Here is a 17,497-nt window from a genome sequence, read left to right on the forward strand (position 1 = left end):
TTACGTGAAACGTATTCCTAGATACATAACAATCGAGTGGTCCAACTGCACGGAGGAGGCTTCGGAGGTGACAGCTGGTGGTGACGGAACGCGAGGCGCCTGGCTTTCAGAACACTACCATGACGGATATATAGGTTACTGTTATTGTCATTGAAACTAGATTATTGTTTATTTTATATTTATAATATAATTATATGATAATTCACAGGACTCTACAAAATGTAATCATATATGATTATTTGAATGTGCGTCACTGACTTATGTATAAGGATCTAGATTAGAATCTCCGATTTAAATTATAGACGGAAAAGTAGAATTTTTTGTTGTACTAATATTCTAAACGTAAAAATTCTGAGAATGGATGGTTGTATATATGTTTATCCATATTTGTTGCTAGGTAGCGATAAAACTACTAAACGATTTTGGATGAAAATTTACAATAATATAACTTAGACATTACAAAAAGATATAGGCTATAATTTATCGAAATATCACACATTAGTTATATCAAGGTATAACAATTGTATTGTATGAAGACAAATGACGTAGACAATAGATACCGCCGCCTGTTTGGTGTATTTATTATCTTAAAATATTATACTCTTGTCTCTTAACTTCTTACTGAAATACTCGCGGACGAATTCGCTGTCAAAAGCTATTGCCAAATTCATAATGTGTATTTAAATTTTTAAAAAGATGTGGATATTTTTTTTACATTTTGCTTGATTTCTAATCTAATATATCTAAACGCTTGTATACCTTATGTTTAATTTTTACAGAGGGAAGTACTTCAGTGTTGGCGGTAGTGTGGACTGCGACCATAATACTCAGCTTGTATGGCGCGTTCATGCTCTATCGTGGACTTCTAAGGTATTCAATAAAATATTAACAAATGTTTATATGATTTCAATTCGTCAACAATAGCACTGAAAGACTTCACGTTTAATACATTTTTGGATCTTTATTAAGTCTTCACCAACCTTAATTATGACTCTTGTAACATTTATGTCATCTCTCTTAAGAATGACAAACTAGACTCAAAAAATTGACTGACTGACTCAAGTAATATTTCAGATGCATCAGAAGCAGAAAAATGAAGAGCATCACTAAAGTGTAAACAGCTGGAAAATGTTTGCATTCAGTTGTAAAGAGAAAGTGTTTCGGAGTTATCTTGGATTAGACTTGGATTATGTTACATTCTCCAATTTGACATTCCATTGTTGTTTCGTTTCTGTTGTTTTGTTGTCGCTGTTGTTTGATGATTAAGTTTTGTTTCCACGTGTTTAGCGATGTGTGACATCAATTATAATAAAAGTTTCTGCTCATTTATCGTTCCTTCTTATATAATTGAATCTGTAACCGTATCATATCATAGTATTAACTATCGTAATCGGTGTTCTAGTACTTCAACATCACAGCCAGCAAACAGTCTGTCCGCAAGAGTGCTTCCATGTTTTTACGACGTATATGAAAATGCTAATTTAGACGATTTATATGTCACCGTACATTTAGCCATGATTTGTACGGGCTTTCGGTTTGACAATATTAAGAGCTGTAGCTACGAAGGTGGCTTAGGAGTTGTCGTACTTAGCTTAGAATTGAGGGTAAGGTTGCGTTTATATCAGAGTTGTGCGAGGATGAGCTGACAGATTTACATTTGAAGGTATACTTTATTCCGAAAGTATTGAATTTATTATTATTACTTTCAAAATAAAGTAAACCGTTCGTCTGGCTACAACTACCTCGCATTTCTTTAATAGAAACAAAGCCTTAAGCGTTATTAGAATGATAAAACTTCGGACGTTGACTGGTTTCCCGTTAAAACGTGTGCATAAATCTATTCTACTTATATTACGAAAGAGACTTGTGACAATTATTTTGATATGGTGTTTAAAGTGTATTATTTTGTTTTTGTTATTTAAAAGGAAATTAAATTTTGATACTACATTTGCTATAGTAATAAACAAAGAATTTTTTGCACCAATATTTATTCTTTAAAGCCTTTGGATTTTTTTATTTACAACATTTATTTGTTTTGATATTATGTTATAAGACGATTTTGTTTCGAAAGAATAGAAGAACTGTCGGATATGAACGCAAGGCTAATAAGTAGCGACCAAATAGACGAGACACATCATATCACATATCAATATATCTCTTCGTAGTTCAACTGCTGTGGTTCTTCTCTAGCCCACAGCAGGCGGTATACTAACAACGCTTGAAAGTCATCTGAAACTCTTAGAGCTTTGGCGCACAAAACTAAACATTATTATAGATTTTAAGCGCTAACATAACCCATGATATTTGATTGTAATCATGTATAACACGTTTAGTAGATTTTGCATTTAAGCCATGTATCGTGTCAAGTATATAGGTGAGTGTGTTCTTTCTTGCGTACTACTACTTTCTTGCGTAGTGTTTCTTTAAACTCTCTTCATAAACAATCACATTTATAGTTTAGTTTCTATACTATTTATAATTGATTGCTATTTTTCTTACTCATATTTACATCTACACCTTGTTCCTTCATGACAATATAGAATTAAATCTTTTATATTCTATGACTATATTGTAACTTTTTATTGTAACTGCTAATATCTGTACTTCTTATTTCGTTCGTGTATGTTTAGCACGAGTTTGCGTCACACTGCGTATGAAGCGTCTAACGTTTGACATTCCAAAAACGTCGTTAATAATACAGCGAGAGGATTTACGAATGGAGACCTTTCACGCGCGGTAAGCAGTGTGATGTAAGCTTGGAGTAAGCGTATCGTCTTCTTCATCTGTACCTACGTTCTTACGATGTGTAACCGTATTATAATTATGTCAGTATATTATGATATTGATGTGAAACATGATAGTTAAGGAATCGTGTTAGACAATACCATATTTGATATTTAATAAAATTTGATTGTGTTTTACATATATGGGACTTTTATTACAAATTAACTATCCTGCTAGTTATTTCACCTGAACGAGAATATATATATATTTATATATATATATATATATTCTATATGTCATTATTTTTTTTGTAATTATGAGTAAGTGTATAATGAACTGTGAATTACGTTTCCTTTAACATTTTATTACGTTTTTTCAACGATTTTAAGTTGACTGGATCATATGATAATTCAGCTAAACCCATTTTTAAGATTGCTTTAGCTCTGTGCGATCTTAATTGATTTCTATATTCCGTTAAATTTTTCTCAGCATCTTCCAGATTCTCAATACTGTTGAGAAGAACCTGAAAATAAGAAATCTATCTAAAGTACCTACATACAATAACTTGTTAATTCTGATCTCGGAATTAAGTTACCTGATGTATATTATTGAGGAACTGCACGAGAGCATCTTTAAATTGATGAAATATTTCAGTTGTCTTTTTGTATCTGAAAACATATTTCGCCTTCATTACGAAAAATATATATAATATATATTTTTTCAAATATCTTTAAATGGGCACTGACGAATATTCCAAAGGACGCCCGAGGGCAATGTATCATTGAGTTCTGAATATGGTATAGTCGTCGCTGTTATGCTGCTAAGTTCTTGGGATACGTGAGCTGAAGATCTGACGAAATCTGGCGCCTTGTTAATCGCGCTTTCCAAATCATACCATTCACATAACTCAGGAGTTTAAAAGAATTAATGTGAGGATTATAACAAGAACTCAATACATTTCCTAACAAGTAAAAAGATTGTTTATATAACCTATGATCATGTATAGTGTCCGTGAAGGCATAGTCTAGAGCTAGTCGCATTTCGCGGGAGGCACGAGGCGCTGAGTAAGCGGCGAGCACGCGGCGCGCGCATCTCTCGTCACAACGTGCGCGGGTAAGGCATGAGCACGCGTCAGAACATGAAGAAGTACGCTCTATGCCACTTCTGACAACAAAAAACGTATATATAAACTGAAGACATCGAAAAATTATGTACATATTATATTCGCTTACTTGCCCATAGAAGCAAGTTTCCAGGCTGGAAGGGCGACGTCTAGATGTCGAAGCGCTGCTTTGAGGTATTCTGCCGCTGCCAGCAATCTTACGCTGATTGCGCCGAGCGAGTCGCGGAGAGCTCGTGCTCCCTCGTATTTATTATGCAAAGATTTTTCCAATTGATCTTCGCTTTGAACACATGCTAAAAAGTATATAATAATTTAATAGTCTTAAAATACAATGTTAATAAGCCCTTATTTTAGAACACCAATATAAAACAATATTAGTAAGATGATTATTTAAAACTGATGAGAGTTCTCACGTATTATAGTTATTAATTATTATAATACAGTTATATACAGACACTTGTGGTGTACCTATTCCGACAAAAAAAAATGACTAGTAAACAGCTATCGTGTATGTCTGCTTTAATTTAAACTTGATTTTATGTGTTATTTACAACCTAATAACTCCTGGAGGCTTTCATATGAAGAACGTAGTTTAGACAGTTCAATATGAAGTGAATTTTTTTCGTGTTGAAGCTCCCTCTCACGTCTTCGCAGCAAATCAAATTCGATTTTTCGCATCTCCTTAAATGATAATTATATTTATTTTTTGATAAATATGATATAAACACAAAATTATATAATTCTGAAATATTTCAATCACCTTTCTGTTAACATTAGCAATGAAATCTTCATTTTCAACTGCTACCATCGGACGCTTATAAATATCTAAAGTGACAAACAACTGAAAAACATTAAAGTTATATTTTTAACATATATATTTATATATATTGGTATATAAAATTAAGCAAACCTGGTGCATTGTCTTCGCATAACATTCACCAACTGGTAACTGAGTTCCTTCAAGCTCTTTCAATTCCTAAAACGTAACGAAATTATAGAGTTTAAAACAAATGCAAGATCATTTCGAATAAAATAATAATGTATAACTTAAATCGCTATGAAAGCTAGATGTGTACTTGTCTAATGCTTTCAAGCTCTGCCGATACCACTCCGACTCTCTGTGCTGAATACATCCTTTCACTTTTAGCAATATCATTATCTAATCTCACGATAGCACCAAGTAACGTCTCCTTTTCCGTTTCATTTTTCTCCTACAATATACATTTCAAGGGATTTAAAAAAACCATAAATGTGTTATTAAAAAATACAAAATCTCAGTCTTAACATTTCCAAGATCAAGAAACATTTTAACTAATATTGAACCAATTATACGTTTTCTTTAGCAAGTGAATACACAATTATGCAATTTAATAGTTCTTGAACTATTTACATACTAACGGCAATGTAGCCACACGCGATGAACTACCGATACAACCCATACCCAGAGTGCACACTGAAATGTTTAACTACAAATAATTTATTCGGTTCTCTACATCAGGTAGTGGTTCAAGGGTGTAAAGAACATAAAGAAAAGACACTTAATGTAGCACCACACAATGGAACTCTACACGATATGGTACCGAAGTAATTTAAAGTCAAATAATTAATTTCATGGATCTATGTATTAACATGAAACATAACAAAAAGTCACTACATTTATGGCAATTTTTTTTCTCTATTTTCTTTAGATAGGTATAGCAATTTGTAAACCTTATAAGTTTTCAAAATATCCACAGACACCACGAATTAATAGCAACAAAATGCTATTGAACACTTTTATATTCACATTAATGAATTATAATCACATTAATAAACATTAAATTAACTATCTTTTTCTGGTCTATCTTTTAAGCAAAAAACGCTGTTAAATCACTTGACAATCTTTTAAGCTAACTGTTCGTTGATTAAAAATATTATTCGAATTAATCGCGTTATGGCTTCATGACGACACGAACACCAGGTCCATTATAGCAAAATTTACAATATAACATTGTGAAGCTAGAACACACCGGGTAATTAATTATTACATAAAAAACTCATTACTAACGACATGTTATTAAAGAAACTTTTCATATATTTACTAGAATTATACTCCATACAAACAGTTCATACCGTAATGAGTATAGAAAAATTTAATGAAAAAGACAAAAAAGGCTTAAAGACTAAGGTATTTATTATCGTTAAATTAGTGACTAAGAATACTAATTGAACTAATATTTATAAAATAATAAGCTTTCACTAGAAATTGTGCAAAACAGGCTCCAGGTTCAGAGAGTAAAAATTCAAAAGGAGTTGATGCTCACTCGATAATCGTAATATATAATATATAATAATCGTAGAAGCCTGCATATTTGTGCAGATGACAGCCGTCGAAGATATTAGCCGTGAATTCCAAATATATTACCACCATAACATTAATTGAAAAACAGAAAATACAAAAGCCACAACACTGATAAACCTTCTTACAATGTCGATACAAACATTTTACTGCCATAGGCCGAGTACAAACTACTTTCGTTTCATTTTCACGTATCATAAGAAAGAGTGTTAATCAGCAAGCAACATTTAAAAAACCTTTCTGGATTATAAAATTAAACATCTCTATAAAATTTACCTGAAACAAGGTATCGAAATTCGAAATGGAATTCACTGAAGCCATAGTGTCCAGTCCAAACCCGAGAACAGATAAATTTACGTAATTACCCTCAAAATAATCCAATTCATATGATGTTTGCCAGGTTAAGAATTTCAGGAGACTAGCATTAAGATTATTACATTTATCGGAATACTAAGGATTAGTAAAACACACTCGTATTAACGTAGGAGTAATTCTTAAAATAATCTTAGGAAGTGATGGTATTTAAATTAACCTAAAAGTTGCTTTTCATAGAACTTACTACAAGTCAGAAATATAATGACACCACGAATAAATAATATTAAAATCCCAATTAAAGTTTTTGTCAATAGCTTGATCTGTAAATTACTCGATAAAGAAAACCCTATACTTATTCTCTTAGTATATTGAGTAGCATGTCTTCAGCTGGAATTAAGAAAGAGAGGAATTAAGAGTATGAGTTCAGAGTAGCATTGGATACAGTTGAATAAATTGGATTTCAATTAATAACTTGTAATTTAACATTTCATATTGACAGTTATCTGTATAAAATATTAGAGAGGTGCAACTATAATAACTTGATTGAAAAAATATAGAGTATTCCAGAAGTCACTATCTTCCAAGAGGTAAAAAAAAAATTCATCAGTCCTTTGTGGTATCGGAGATCGAGGAAATGATGTGAATTGGTATTATTGACCAAAAAGTTTTCTATCATTGTAAATTCTCTCTTGTGTGATAGGTCTGCCTAATATATTTAACTAGTGTATAAAACAATGGTAAAAACTTCTGTATCAGAACCTATAATAGAACTTATCATGAATGTAAATGAACAGTAATTTTTTGCTGTTTACAAACAATTCTTTAATTCAATCTTTTTAATCAATATTAAAAAATCTGTCAAAATTATGCCAATGGGAACTTCGTGAGCTGATTTATAAAAAGACGAGACAGATGTTTCTGTCTAACTCCTAAGTAAAGATATTTTTCATTTTGGAATAGGAATTTAGCTAAAATTCACAGGCTTTCATGAAATACCTTATTCATGACAGAAGTACCTCATAGTATTTATACCTATATCTCATACCTCTTATTGTATCTTTCTCTCATAGTAATTTCAAATGAATTGATTTATTAACTATCAAATTTATCTATGGTGTTATTCTATTCAAAAAAATTGAAAATTTGCTTATATATAATATTAATATATATACATCACATATTGATACAATATAGTTTTTATGTTTCTTAACGATAGAAAAATTTAAATTTGTGTGCTCGTATACATTACTTTCTACTGTTCTTAAAAATACATATATTTTATTTTCTCAAAAACATTAATTTTATTTCACTATATTATAATATGTCAATCTTTGAACATTAAGAATACAAGTTAAAACTATGCTTATAAGTAAACCTTCAAAGCGAATACGTTCATTTGTGGACATGTTCAAACATAATCATATATTTAATCTGTGTTATTTCAATCATATTGCCTATGGTGGTGTAACAAATTTGTTGTCAACGTTGACTTGTAGTCTTTCCTCCCCCTCCCCTTTGCCATTTCATCAAATCATCAGATTTTAGCTCATATCTGAGTTAACACATCGGCTTAGCAAACGCTTAGCCCATTTAATTTAGTACCACTTTCTTTTCTAAATTATTTTATCATTTACTTTTATTATTTATAATTTTTTTACACATCCAAGTGCACTTTAAATTATCTACTGGTAAGTCTGAAAACACTTATAATATCATAAAGTGCCACATGCTAATATCCCGCAATAAAATATAATTGCTATTGTCTTGTGTCGTTTCAGAGCGTTCACAATTTCGTCTCTGAGGCCTTTGGTCTCGGCCATTGGCCAAAAAATCAAGAAAAAATTACGAAAGAATTATATGAAATATTTATATTTTTACACTATTTCACAATATTATTGGCGAAATAATATCGTTTGCTGCAATGTCTCAGTGGAATAATTCTTACTCCTACAATAATCAGTACCACACACCTAATAATTGGAATGGGGACTATAACAACCAATATCAGGCATACTATCCAAACGCTCAATATAATGCGAACCAATATGTAAGCTTCGATGAATTTTTATCCCAAATGCACATTTCCAACCCTCAAACAAACCCATATAATACTCAATATCCAAACTATCCCAATAGTCAGTATGCACAGTTACCTAATTATCAAAATGATTCACCCAACCAAAACTCTCAAGCTGTGTATAATTATGAAACTAGTTCAAGCAATTATAATTACAACAATGAAACATACCAGGGGAATACAGAAGAACAGATTCAGCAAACATCAATAGATCAACAATTACCAAGAGAAGTTGTGAAATCCAAACTCATGCCCACTGCCACTGAGTTTGTCCCTAAGCAATCTAGCACTAGTAATAAAGAACAACATTCAAGCAATACAAATAGAAATGCAGGTGATAGTAACAATTCCAAGCCATCAGGTTCAACAAACTGGAGAGAAAGACCGCAGAACTCAAAGAATTCTTTTACTTCAGAATCTAGCAACTTTTACCAAAAAAATGTGAAACCTCAAGAATTAAATAACCGCCATAACAAATATGATTCAAAATACCGCAATCAAGATAATCAAAATACCAATGGTGAAAGTAGTGGCCAAAATTCTGCAAACCCTGTGCACAAAGATCGTCCAAGTGATGCTAATAATCGCAAAGGCAAATCTAAGAGCAGACCCTTTGAAAACAACCAAAATTTGGAACCTAGTTTCCGCAACCAATATAATCAAGGCTACAATAACCAGTCAAAACCTAAAAACCGTACTTACAATGGCTGTAATCATGAATCTAACCACAACGAAGATATAAACGATATCAGTTCAGCATCCGAATTACCTGAAAATTCTAACAGTGACGAAGGGGGCCAATCAAAAAGTAATTCTAAGTTTAAAAGCAAAGACTCTGACCCAAGTCGGACTTTTTATAACAGTGGAATGCCAAAAGAAAGCCAAGATGTAAGAAATGGTAGAAGTGAAGGGTCAGGAAGGAATCGTAGGTGGATAGGAAGTCAAAGGTTAAAAGGTGCGGAAAGAGATATTTATGATGATGAACAGTATGCAAAGTCTTATTTCCATGCCAAAGAAGAAAGAAATAGGGATAATCTATCAAGTCCGGCCAAAGGGAAGAGTAAAAACTTGTCTAACCCGGGAGGTAATTGTTTTCACCCGAACAACTCAAAATCTTTTTTGAATTTCCTGTAATTTATAACCTTTAATTTGCAGCTAACATAGATATGACACAACGTGAGCGCTTAAGCGACCAACTAGACAGGGGCACCCTTGAGTGTCTTGTATGCTGCGAGAGAGTTAAACAAACTGATCCAGTATGGTATTGCGGTAACTGTTATCATGTATTGCATCTTCGTTGCATAAGGAAATGGGCTATAAGTAGCATGATTGGTAAGTACACTTATTGTTAACAAAAAATATACTCTTAAGAATTAATTTAAAAAGAAACCTCTTTTAATTCTTATATATATAACTGACATAATAAAAAAGTTTGGTTGAATTGTTTCTTTTCTAATAAATTGTTAATAAACATAATGTATGCAATTGATGTTATATCTTTTACAAATATTTTAGATGACCAAACACCTTTTTATTTATCTATGGTCAACCACAGATAATAAATAACATTAATCTAAGTGTAGGTACCATATTCATTTATAAAAGAATATATAATATTCCTTGTATATTTACAGAAACGAAATGGCGATGTCCAGCATGCCAAAATGTGAATCAAGACATACCAACCGAGTATAGATGTATGTGTGGTGCGGTCAGGAATCCAGAATACCAGAGGGGATCGAGTGGTGCTCATACATGTGGCAAGTCCTGTAAGAGAATGAGGCTCTGCCCTCATCCATGCACACTATTGTGCCACCCTGGACCATGCCCTCCGTGCCAGGCCACTATAAGCAAGTGAGTGTTACATTTATTATACAGAACAATAGGAAACATTCAATCTTATTTACGAACATCAATATAGAGTACTGATAGCAAAAAAATTACCATTATTTTTTATTTAATTATATATATATATATATAAGAGTGTGTTTGTTAACATGTTTACAACCTAATATCAGGCTCAATTTCTATTGTTGAATTCAAGATAATTGAGTCCACCACATTTCACTGCTTCATTTTAAATGTATATGTAGAAAAAGTTTTAAATCTGATACCAAATATTATCTATCTTTGTCATGGAACAATAAACATAAAAGTGATTTCTTTATAATAATAATATTAATTATCTATATGTCTAAGTATGTATCATCTGTGCAGGCAATGCGGCTGTGGGGCGGAGACGCGTTCAGTTCTATGTAGTAGTAAATTACCGCAAGTCTGTGGAAGAGTGTGTAATAAAAAATTAGAATGCGGGGTTCATTCATGCACTAAACAGTGCCATGAAGAACAGTGCGACCCCTGCGAGGAAATTGTCACACAAGGTAAACATTATATTTTTGATAAAAGCAACCTTTTTTCATTACTTATAGTAAGTTTTACATTGACTTAACTTTAACTAAGCGTCAAATCTTCGAGATTTAAGCCATCAGACTAAACAAAAAACAACTTCAACCTCCAAAAGAAGTCGAATAACAACTTTCAAAGTAGGAAGAGTTCGTTCTTAAAGAGTATTATGACTCGAGATAAGGTCCTCCGAAAAAATGTTTAATCTATAGCGTTTGCGCCGCCTTAAATATTAGGAAACCAATTAAGATTCCTAATCAAGACTCCTGACAAGATAACAATTTGATAGCAGTCGCGACTTCTATCTCGTTTCATACTGTACTAGTCTATTTCTCTGTATTTCTACCCTCACATACATACACTGATGATACATAATATATATATTTGTCGCATGTTTCCAGTGTGTCACTGCCCCGCGGCCAAGTCTCGCTCCGTGGCGTGCACGTCACACACGGACCGCACCAGCTGGTCCTGCGGCGAGCAGTGCGGGCGTGTGTTGTCATGCGGAGCGCACGTGTGTCGCGCGACCTGCCACGCCCCGCCCTGCCCTGCGTGTCCCCTCACACCCGACAACGTGCCGGCCTGTCCGTGTGGCAAGACTAGGTATAACTTGCATATTAAAAACGTCTTTCCATCTCTTGTTATTGACAGATTTTGATGACATTTTCCAACAATGTAGTTGAGTGTTCGGAATAAGATGTAAAATATTCATGTTATATTATGAAGAAAAATTACAATAACGTTCTATTTTGCATGAAGTCCAGAATATTGACAATAGATGGCGTTGCCTTATAATTACCATATCAAACTTTTTAAACACATTATTTTCTCTTTGAATCCACTTTTAAAATCAACGCAGACGAAGTCACGAACTGAGCTTGTTATATATCGATATAAGAAATGTTATTGGTTGTTTCGTGAAGTAAATGGCTTATATACAAATATATCAAATTTAAGTATAAAGTCGTTAAAACAATGCAAAGAACATCGTTTGTACGTATATTAAAAAAATATTGAATGACTGTATGTGTATTGACTATAACGATATGAGTATAGTCATTGTAACCTGATCTTATTTCAGGATCAATAAAGATCAGCGCAAGACTTGCGTGGACCCCATACCGCTCTGTGGCAACATTTGTGCTAAGCCTCTACCGTGCGGGCCGGCGGGCGACAAGCATATATGTAAAGAGAGCTGTCACGAAGGTTTGGAAATCATTCAACATATTTAATATACAACTAATATCACCTCTTGTGTGCTGAAATATTACTTGCTGGCTTATAAATAAAAAATTCTCGTAACTGTAAGGTTAGGTTAGTTTAACTATGACTGACGGACGAATTTGATGTTATTATCCTAGGAATAAATAAATATAAAATTGTATTATAATGAACACCAATACAACTGTATTATAATATAAATATGTGATTAATGTAATCGTGTTTACATACAGGTGGTTGCCGCGTCTGTCCCGACACAACTCTGCTGCAGTGCCGTTGCGGTCACTCGAGCCAAGAGGTGCCGTGTGCTGATCTGCCGCAGATGATCAACAACGTATTGTGTCAGAGAAAATGTAACAAGGTAACAAGGAAATTAAACCTTTTTGAGTTTAAAAAAGAAATATGTTAGTAATATTATCTCTTGACAATAAGAATTCCCACTAATATTATTAATATATATATATGTAAATCTGAATATGTGTGACGTGTGTATTCTATTGTTCTTTGACATATTAAACTGAACAGATTTATTTTTTAACACTGTCTCGAAGGTAACGCGGACGAAGTCGCTTAGGAAAACTAGTACTGTATAAGCCTGTCTATGTGCTTATATATTAAATGTGTCCTTACAGAAGTTGTCATGCGGCCGTCACCGCTGTCATACCCGGTGCTGTGACTCTGCCACTCATCGCTGCGCCGTCGTCTGCGGCCGTTCTCTCTCATGTCAGCTCCACAGATGTGAGGAGTTCTGTCACACTGGACACTGCGCGCCCTGTCCGAGAGTCAGTGAGTACAGACAGATATACACAAAATATATGCTGACACGACTTTTATGTATATGTATATACAGTGCACAGTGTACAATTTGTTGTAAATTTAATAATAATATGCAATCTTGTTTGTTATAATGATGAAAGCACAAGCATCATAGTCCTTCGTTGGGTAGGTTGAGGGACTTTTATAAGATAGTTATATCAACTGTCTTCATATAAATAAAAATCAAGTTTATGGCATGACATCTTCATTGGCAAAGAAACGAGAGATATTCTGTAATTTTGTGAGCTCGAGCCCCGCGTGGTGAATATCACATTCCTTATTATTTATTATAATTTGAATTCCACGAATAACTTTGTTTTAATTTTTAGTTACTGATTTAGCAAGTTCATCATTGTATATCATTAAAGGTTTCGACGAGCTCCATTGTGAGTGTGGCGCGGAGGTGCTGATGCCGCCGGTCCGCTGCGGCACCAAACCACCCGCCTGCAGCGCCCCCTGCCGCAGGAGCAGACCCTGCGGTCACCCGCCGCACCACTCGTGCCACTCCGGCGATTGCCCGCCATGCGTCGTGCTTACAACTAAAATGTGTTACGGAAAACATGAAGTGAGTCATCGCTAATGTAATGACGTCTTTTGATTTTATACTGTGCAGAGGCTGGACTTAAATTAATAATAATCATCAGGAACGGAAAACAATACCGTGTTCTCAAGAAGAATTCTCCTGCGGCCTGCCGTGCGGGAAACCTCTTCCTTGCGGTAAACACACTTGTATCAAAATATGTCACAAGGGATCTTGTGATATAAGCACGTGAGTTAAATCTATAAAATACAAACTTTAACTAGACTGAACGACAAATATAATTCGTTTCATTTTGGATGCACACATACCACACTAGTCTAGCCTGGAATTAAAATCATTGGAATAGGCGATGACTGTTAGTTCTTCCATAGGCACGCTTTCTATAATTAATTTTCAGTGTGTCTATCAATTCTCTATCCACAAAATACAAAAACAGATGAATTTATAAGACTACGTTTTCGTTCCGACTCCTAAAATAAAAATCAATCTAATAGTATACCTCAATATATGTACAGATGTAGTCAACCCTGCACATCCAAACGGCCGAGTTGTGGTCACCCGTGTGCTGCGAGGTGTCACTCTAGCGGCGGGGGCTCCTGTCCCAGTGCGGCGCCCTGTCGCCGGCCAGTACGAGCCACCTGCCAGTGTGGACGAAAACAAACAGAGCGATCTTGCTGCGATAACGCCAGGGACTATGCCAAGTTAGTATGACAATACTCTTACGGCAGGTTTCAAACTACGTACGGAGAGTCTTCAGTTTGTCATTTACGACAGTTCAACATAGGTGTTTATTATCATCTATATCATCCTTTCTCAAACTGTGCAAAATCACCCTGAACATAAAATTCGATTTTAAAAACGATACATTTCTAATAATTGTTTATTTTATAGGATGATGAGTACCCTAGCGGCAACGAAAATGCAAGAGGGTGGCACTGTGGATATATCAGATGTTCAACGACCCGGATCAATGCTCAAAACGTAATATAGTCTTACTAATATTATGTCATGTTTATTATATATGCCACTATTTGTGAGGATATATGGATGTTTGTTACTCTTTCACTTAAAAATTACTTAGCAGATTTTGATGAAACTTTCAAGTCATTTAGTTTGGACATCAGAGCATGATCTAGATTTTAGAGTATTATTTATCCAAGAATTCTGTTTATTGTCCACGGAATCACGCCAAAATAAATCTATTATGTATAAAACCATGTGACGCCGACTGTAGATGTCGCTGCCTGTTGGTTACCATATGTACGGTTTTGACACATTTCTCTTTAATCCCAGTTCCGAAATTAATGAATGAAGTCGCAGCTAAAAACCAGTATTAAATATAAATAAGATGAAAACAAAGTAATGTCAATACAGATTGGAGTGTGACGAGGAGTGCTTCGTAGAGGCTCGGAGCCGTCGCCTGGCTTTGGCACTTCAGCTGCGAAATCCTGACGTATCGGCCAAGCTCGCGCCTCGATATAGCGATCATCTACGAACAACGGCCGCCAGGGAACCAACCTTCGCACAACAAATACACGACAAGCTGACGGAACTCGTCCAATTAGCCAAAAAGGTGATATGACATATTATGACTATACATACGATTAACAGCGACCAGAACCCTATACAGTACACACAGACTTTAAAATAGACTTTTGTTTGTTAGATAAGTTGTTGACCATTAAAGGAATAAATCCAGATCGGTCCAGCCGTTTTGAATATATGCCGGAACATACAGACAGACGATAAGATAAAGCAATACATATGTTTTGTTATATATATTATTTATAATAATATAATATATATTTTATCCTACATTTTATATATGTCGGTATAGGCAGATTGATGATAATTATTAAAACTATCCATTATATATCCGTGAATCTAGTTGAGACAACATTTTTCTTTACTTTTAACGTTAAAATCTTATTTATTTATTTTCAGTCCAAACAGAAGACGAGAGCACATTCATTCCCATCTATGAACCGCCAAAAGCGTCAGTTCATCCACGAGCTGTGCGAACATTTCGGATGCGAAAGTGTTGCGTATGACGCTGAACCTAACAGAAACGTCGTTGCTACAGCCGACAAGGAAAAGGTACTGAGTAATATAATATATATAAGATCTGAGACATTTAGTATATATTTCGTTCACTAACACTACATAAACATCTAATAGATATTTGTATATTATTTTACTAATCAACTAGCTAAAGATATGTATGTAATCTTGTGAAGAAAAATATTTACCTTATATAAAAAAAAATCATAATTGTTTCACCAGTCATCAATTTTAATTTCGTTTGATATATAGTGAATTAACTATGACGGAATCAATCTCAGGCTCTTGGCTAATATTATTTGTGAGCTACACAACTTATAAGCACTGCAATTACCTTATAAAATCTATATAGCATTATTAAATTAAAATAAAAAATATTCTTGAACACATAACTTAATTTTTCCTTATAAATAATAACATGAGTGGAATAAAATACTAATTTTAAATTATCCACAGTCTTGGCTGCCGGCTATGAGTGTACTGGAGGTGTTATCCCGAGAGGCTGGTAAGAGACGTGTACCCGGGCCGGTACTACGAGCGCCCGCCGCCGCCCTACCACCAACAAAGGAAATACCATCCACCACCTCAAAGTGAGATTACACAAAAATTTTATTTAAATTCATTGATGCTTTTTGTAATCACATGTTATATTTTAGCGAAAATTTATCTAAAACATTGATTATCACATTGTCAGTGTTTAATACTATACAGTCGCTTCAAAAGTGATCATAAGGTCGCATAAAGAATGTAATAATATAATTGGTGCAGTAAATTCTTTTTTTATAGAATTATAGAGTTGAAGTTTTAATTGCTATCCTATATATCTAGGTCCTCATCGGGTGGCTGGGCAACGCTGACATCTACTAACGCGTGGGCGGCCCGCAGTCAGCCCAAGAAGGAAGAAACCAAAATTGACTATTTCGATAACCCTCCAGAGTAAAACTAGATAGAGCGAAACATTGTATTGTAGTTAGTCAATATATTACCCAATTTGTTTAATAATTTAATCTAAACAATTATATAGAATAAAAACAACAACATAAAAATGTTCAGCTATAACAAGACTTACTGGAACGCTCACAGGACAGTAAAATTTTGATTAGGCTAAATTTATGGTCTTAATTTTATATATAACCTTGAAAGACAGAGTATTGATCCGAGTTACTATTATGTACAACTCTGTTTTTCAAAAAGTATATTGATTGTTGTTGATATCAAATCCAATTTTGTTGAGGTCGCTAGTGTCTCTGTAAATGTATAGTTATATGAATTGACCCGGTGACTGCAATAGGTACTGGAATAGTAACATATTTTGTATATTTATTTATATTATTTGTTATTAAATCAGTTTTCAGAGGTTATGTTTCAATATATTAAATTGCAGGACGTTAAAGATTTGTGCAGGATGTTAAAGATTTGTCCACTCATTTATTCTCTTATGCTTGATATACAGAAAATATATATATATATATTTATTTATAACACTGCTTAATTTTAACGATTATTGGCATTTATATCTTTTTGCAAAATTAAATCTTGAAGTTTTTTATTATCTTATTAAATTTTTTTTTTTTTTTTACTATAAAGTGTTGAGTTAAAATTATTGTGATTTTAATTAATTACGAACTCTTGTCATATCGCCTTTGTGTTTATAACATAAAAAATAGGAAATGGAACTTGTGTTACCTCAATACTGTCCCTCTCTTATAATATTTGGATGTTTTGTAATATTTTATAAATATTGTATTTTTAAAGAATTCATGTGTTCAGCTCAAACTAGCTAATATAGAATTCTTATAATATTGTTATAAGACATAATAAATTAGATCTAGAAAATTAAATGCGTTTTATTTTCTTTTATCATCTAAACTTAACGAC

At 33.6% G+C, this 17,497-nt stretch overlaps 3 protein-coding genes across 3 annotated transcripts in view; 2 read left to right on the top strand and 1 right to left on the bottom strand.

The window, feature by feature from the left end:
• The window catches only part of LOC116771513 (thrombospondin type-1 domain-containing protein 7A-like), a 48,133-nt gene extending 45,208 nt beyond the window's left edge, over nt 1-2,925 (top strand). Inside the window, exons 27-29 of the mRNA XM_032663387.2 lie at nt 22-134; nt 780-870; nt 1,075-2,925. Of these exons, the coding sequence (XP_032519278.2) occupies nt 22-134; nt 780-870; nt 1,075-1,117 (247 nt within the window). The 3' untranslated portion in view covers nt 1,118-2,925. The remainder of the gene's footprint in view (nt 1-21; nt 135-779; nt 871-1,074) is intronic.
• Nucleotides 2,926-3,033: 108 nt separating this feature from the next.
• LOC116775150 (uncharacterized) lies at nt 3,034-5,286 on the bottom strand. Its single transcript, XM_061521230.1, has 9 exons — nt 5,242-5,286; nt 4,924-5,058; nt 4,758-4,823; nt 4,608-4,688; nt 4,402-4,528; nt 3,957-4,140; nt 3,715-3,888; nt 3,320-3,392; nt 3,034-3,247 (listed from the first exon to the last, which is right to left on the bottom strand). The coding sequence occupies exons 1-9, from the start codon at nt 5,284-5,286 to the stop codon at nt 3,068-3,070; spliced, it is 1,065 nt and encodes a 354-aa protein (XP_061377214.1). The 3' UTR covers nt 3,034-3,067.
• Nucleotides 5,287-7,997: 2,711 nt separating this feature from the next.
• On the top strand, nt 7,998-17,437 carry LOC133318859 (protein shuttle craft-like). Its single transcript, XM_061521240.1, has 17 exons — nt 7,998-8,188; nt 8,279-9,661; nt 9,733-9,909; nt 10,212-10,431; nt 10,795-10,958; nt 11,382-11,583; nt 12,062-12,186; nt 12,435-12,562; nt 12,834-12,987; nt 13,386-13,582; nt 13,662-13,786; nt 14,074-14,259; nt 14,450-14,539; nt 14,933-15,131; nt 15,503-15,655; nt 16,076-16,209; nt 16,448-17,437. The coding sequence occupies exons 2-17, from the start codon at nt 8,422-8,424 to the stop codon at nt 16,557-16,559; spliced, it is 3,606 nt and encodes a 1,201-aa protein (XP_061377224.1). The 5' UTR covers nt 7,998-8,188; nt 8,279-8,421; the 3' UTR covers nt 16,560-17,437.
• The last annotated feature ends 60 nt before the right edge of the window (nt 17,438-17,497 follow it).

The sequence above is a fragment of the Danaus plexippus genome, chromosome 8, assembly GCF_018135715.1.
Source record: "Danaus plexippus chromosome 8, MEX_DaPlex, whole genome shotgun sequence".
Classification (NCBI taxonomy): Eukaryota; Metazoa; Arthropoda; class Insecta; order Lepidoptera; family Nymphalidae; genus Danaus; species Danaus plexippus.

Excerpts from the sequence above, each read along its gene's own strand:
- LOC116775150 (XM_061521230.1), bottom strand. The coding sequence starts at position 5,286 with ATGGGTTGTATCGGTAGTTCATCGCGTGTGGCTACATTGCCGTTA. Across the intron at positions 4,141-4,401 it reads AAGCCTCCAGGAGTTATTAG|CATGTGTTCAAAGCGAAGAT; the intron begins GTTGTAAATAAC and ends TATACTTTTTAG. Across the intron at positions 3,889-3,956 it reads AAACTTGCTTCTATGGGCAA|AAGTGGCATAGAGCGTACTT; the intron begins GTAAGCGAATAT and ends TTTTGTTGTCAG.
- LOC133318859 (XM_061521240.1), top strand. The coding sequence starts at position 8,422 with ATGTCTCAGTGGAATAATTCTTACTCCTACAATAATCAGTACCACACA. Across the intron at positions 11,584-12,061 it reads TGTCCGTGTGGCAAGACTAG|GATCAATAAAGATCAGCGCA; the intron begins GTATAACTTGCA and ends ATCTTATTTCAG. Across the intron at positions 12,988-13,385 it reads CGCGCCCTGTCCGAGAGTCA|GTTTCGACGAGCTCCATTGT; the intron begins GTGAGTACAGAC and ends ATATCATTAAAG.